General features: G+C 44.2%; 1 protein-coding gene across 1 annotated transcript; it reads right to left on the bottom strand.

The window, feature by feature from the left end:
• Nucleotides 1–295: 295 nt before the first annotated feature.
• FANCD2OS (FANCD2 opposite strand) lies at nucleotides 296–3097 on the bottom strand. The gene has a single exon (XM_027451420.3). The coding sequence runs from the start codon at nucleotides 1839–1841 to the stop codon at nucleotides 1383–1385; it is 459 nt and encodes a 152-aa protein (XP_027307221.1). The 5' UTR covers nucleotides 1842–3097; the 3' UTR covers nucleotides 296–1382.
• Between the last annotated feature and the right edge of the window lie 1478 nt (nucleotides 3098–4575).

The following is a 4575-nucleotide window of genomic DNA, read 5'->3' as shown; positions in this document are numbered from 1 at the left end:
AAGATGGGACAACAGACTTTTCACAATTAGGGGTGAATCCATGACAAGACATTTCTGAAGTATGTTACAAGCAATGACTGAATGCTATGACAACTCTGAATGTTCATCTCCATACTGGAATGAATAACGATGTTATCAGGGTGATGTGAAATACCGACTATAAATGCATTATAAATGCTTTCCCCTCTGTAATTGCATGGACAAGATTAACTGAAACTCTATATGCAGCTATAATTTTTGTGATAGTTTGTAACTATACTTTATGGAAGTTGTAATAAATTACCTATACTAGCAATAAATAAATCAGAACAATTTTTATTTGGACTGTTAAGAAGCCAATAGTACATTTCTAAAAAGCTATATACACTGGTTATGGCATTTAAAACAAATAAAAATATTGTTTTGGTTATTTTGAAGGTAAGTAGCAACTCTGCAGTCATTCTTTGCAAATTGTTTTCATAAGCTGTAAGTAATCTACATGGATTTTCACACCTGTACATTTAATTGTAAAGAAAGTTTGAATAGAGTAGATCAAAAATGCATTTTTAGAAAACTGATATGGCATGAATTTTGTTTTAAGGATACTTATACCATTAGCTAAAAAAAAGAAAAAGGAAAAAAGATTCTGATGGGTAACTTAGAAGACTGTATTTACGTGAACTGCCTTCACTAGCTGCAAATAACTACAGACTTTGCTCTGAATGATAAAAGGCGATTTGAATTCTTTGTAAACCAGCTAGTTCTCACAAACTAGTGATGGTTGGGGGGTGGTGGTAGGGGGCAGAACTGTAAAACCTACTAACAGATTAAAGTGTAATTTTTGTTTCGTTTTGTGGAGGTCTTTGTCCACAAGAAATGAGTGAAGAACGGATTTTGCTTAGAAAGGTAGTAAGGTTGGGATCTATTTTGGAGTTTGTACCCGTAGCTAAAAAAGAGTGTAAACCTCTTTTCTTTGAGGCCTGTCCGGCAAAGATGGTCACATCTCAAGCAGTAGCGCTTCTCAGTTTGTCAGGCATTTCACTTCAGGCTTTGCTCCCAGCAGAATGGCAAATGCTACGTGCAACATAGCAAGCCAGAACCATGCAGGCAGACGGTGCAGTCACGTCCCTATAACCTCCGACGGGGTGTGCAGTTTCTCATCTCCTTGACATAGCTGGTGCCCACGTCCACGAGCTGCACGCTGTTGCGCTCCGAGCTCTGTGCTTTCGCCATCTTTCCTTGGGGTGCCACCCCGGCATGCAGGTGAAGCACCAGGCAAGCTTTCACGGTGTGCTCTGCGCAGTGAGGCTTCAGCACAGTTCCAAGGCGCCCAATGCCCCGAAGCATCCCGCCGAGCCAGACCCAGGTCACCCTCCAGAGGACACCAAGCGTGCCGGGGGCTCTCATCGCGAGTGCTGCAGGGCGAAGGCACACTTCTTGTAGGCGGCGTAGAGCAGCAGGATGGCGCGCAGCATCCTGCGGCACATGGCGGCGGCCAGCCGCGCCTCGGCCTCCCGCAGCCCGCAGGGCCCCGGCTGCCGCGGGGCCACCACCCGGCAGAAGGCCGAGCGCTCCGACACCCGCAGCGAGCCCCTCCAGCGCGGCGGCTGCGCCGTCACCGGCCGCCCGAAGACGGCGTCGACGCCCCGCAGCCTCACGGCCTGCGGCCGCCGCAGCACCGCCCCGCGACCCCACAGCCCGCCCGCCGCCGCCACCGCCCCCCCCGGCGGCAGCCCGCCCCCGCGGAAGGGGTGCGCCGAAATGGCGGCGGGCGGCGGGGCGGGCGGCGGGGCGCCTCGCAGCCAGCGCAGCGCCTCCTCCAGGGGCGAGTGGGGCGCCCACAGCTGGTAACCGCCCGCCATGCGCCGCCCGCCGGGCCGCGGCCGTTGGCTGGGGGCGCCCGGTGGTGTCCTGCCCCCATGGCGCTGTGCTGCCCCCGGGCAGGGCTCGGTGTGCTCCCCCTCACACGCTCATGTCCCCACAGTCCTTGTCTCTGGCTGTTGTGCTGTCTCTGTCAAACATGACTAACCAGGCCCACCTCCACCTGCGGATCTGATAATGCGTCCTCACTGCTTGCTTAAAATCCCTCCACCGTGTTAAGTTTAAACACCTTTATTTGAAGGTGCTTTTGAGAAAATAGCAAAGCCTTCCGTACCCAAATTTTCAGTCGCGGTGAATGTCTCAAAAATTCAGATTACACCAAATAATCCAGCTTCCTCCTCAATCAATAGGAGCGCATTTCCCATGTATTTACTGCCCTGACAGCCTGATTTTCCATTTGTCTTTGCTGTCATCTGGATTTCAAATTCTCAGTTTAAGCAGGAGCTGCACAGGGGAGAAGACTGAGCTTCTTCTTTCTAGACAAACAATTTTATTTGCAATTTTAGTTTTGGAGTGCTTTCACCAGCAGTTGTAAATCTGCCTGCTACGGCACGTTTTCATTTTCCTTCAGCTTGGGGTCACTGCAAATATATATCGCGATGCAAGTTGCAGGATGTGCTTCTCCTCAAGGGGGAAAAGGTTGAGTTTTACAGATGGACAAATTTTGCCTAAGTGCTTCTGTACAGACGGAGGAATGTTACAGCATTTCAATAGGACCAATTTTATTTTCAGTCAAAAGCCTCCAGCAAGGAGGGCTGAAGCATGCTATGAACAGCAAGGTGGCTGAAATAAAAGAAAAAGCTTGCCTTGAGTGGCAACTGAACTCACAAAGAATAACTAAAGAAACTTATCAGTGGTAAATTGCTGAACTTTGCTGTAGTTAGCTTAATGTTTCCAGTCGTGGCTGACTTGCCTATCATTGTAAACAAAATGTTCCTTATAAATGGTTCCAATTTGATACAAAGCTGTTGGAAGGCATACATATGAAGTACAGTGGAAAATGTAACAAGTGTTCCTTAGAAATACCAAAGAAAATACATATCAAAACAGTCATCACAGTTACAAGAACACAAGAAATTCACAATCTGGAATTGCAGTTTGTTTTATTTGTGATCGGCAAAGAAGGATCCAGCATGGCCCATTTAACTTAGTGCAGCATAAATTTTCCTTTTGGATTAATTTCTCTGGGAATAGTTTTTTTAATTCACTCTAGCATCTGTGATTTGCATTAATATATGCAAAGCATTGTAACAGCCATACTCCTTCCAAAATCAAATCTCTTCAAAATTAAATGCTCCGTTTTTCTAAAGGGAATTATCTTTTGTTTAAAAAAATCCCTAAATATGATTTTTTTATTTTATTTTATTTTTTTTTTAAACTCACATACTGAGAGCACAGAGCTCTAGTTTTCACAGCAAAATGCACAAAGCATTTAGGCATAACGATTTAAAGGGTTTAATTTTGCCTATTATTAAACTGCTAAATTCCTTCGCAATATACACATATATGCTGGTCACACTGGAGTGTCTCCATCCGGTACTAAATGCACACCCATGAGTGTGTGTATATATGTGCATGCCATATATATACACACACATACGTACAGATATACACATACATGTTTTCTACCTACTCTGTGTAAGAGGCAGATTGTGATATTATTTCCTTTAATGAATCAGATATTCAATCCTGAGTTTACTACTCAGGCCTTTTATTTAGCACAATTTGCTACTGATTCAGTGAGAGCTTTGCTTCGTTACAGTCTGAATATAAAATTGATGAAATCTTCACCTTTTGTTTCTGAGTTAATTCTAGGTGACCGATTTGTTTCTTACAGACATCAGGGTCCTGGAAGTCCATGTTCTGTCTCACTGTTGCTGATATCCAGAAATCTTTTCATCCTGCATCCTGGTTGTTTGGAAACCCTTCCAGGTCACCTGTTTTTTAGATGTCAGCATACACTCAGATTGTACCTTGCTGCAAATTCCCAAATCATGGGGAATTAGAAAGTAATAAATCAAAGATCTGGTGGAAACTGTGCCTCACTTCCATTTTGTCTCTTTGGGATTTATTTATTTTTATTTTTTTCCTGTCTTGAATGTGTCTTTATCGTATAGGTATCTTTAAATGGTCAGTAGAATGGCCATTTGGAAAGGCAAAAAGTGTATTTGAGTCTGTATCACTTTTCTTTACATCTTTCTGATTGTTCAGATACTTTGATTTCTGTGACTCAAGGCCTCCGGTTTATCATAGCATTTCCCACACTTTGCTTCATAAAAGAACCCCATGGCCTGTAATTAATGAGATGCTATAATTGTAACCACTTTGCTCATGAAACTGCTCTATTTTTACTTGGCTCTCGACATTCAAACTTGCTAACACGCTGACGTATATTTTTTACGCCATTTTACTAACTTAGCATCTTGACCATGCAGGCTAAATAGCACATACACTTCCCTAGCTTGGATGAATGCTGTTTAGGGAGAAAAAAAATATATCTTAATCACCTTTCAGGTTTTCTTTGTTATTATTAGGTTACTGGGGCTTTTTTTCAGTCAGTTTGATTGGAAGTTTAAATATATTGCTCTTTTGGCATTGTTGTTGCTGGCACTCCATGGCAGCAACCAGGCTGATTCTTCACCCCAGTTTCCCAGGTGAGCACAGCAGTGCCTTGCTCATACAGGTGAGTGTGACCCTGCAAAGACACAACCATGC

This window comes from Anas platyrhynchos, chromosome 2, assembly GCF_047663525.1.
Source record: "Anas platyrhynchos isolate ZD024472 breed Pekin duck chromosome 2, IASCAAS_PekinDuck_T2T, whole genome shotgun sequence".
NCBI lineage: Eukaryota > Metazoa > Chordata > Aves > Anseriformes > Anatidae > Anas > Anas platyrhynchos.
This window is presented reverse-complemented; position numbering and strand designations above follow the sequence as displayed.

Excerpts from the sequence above, each read along its gene's own strand:
- FANCD2OS (XM_027451420.3), bottom strand. The coding sequence starts at position 1,841 with ATGGCGGGCGGTTACCAGCTGTGGGCGCCCCACTCGCCCCTGGAGGAG.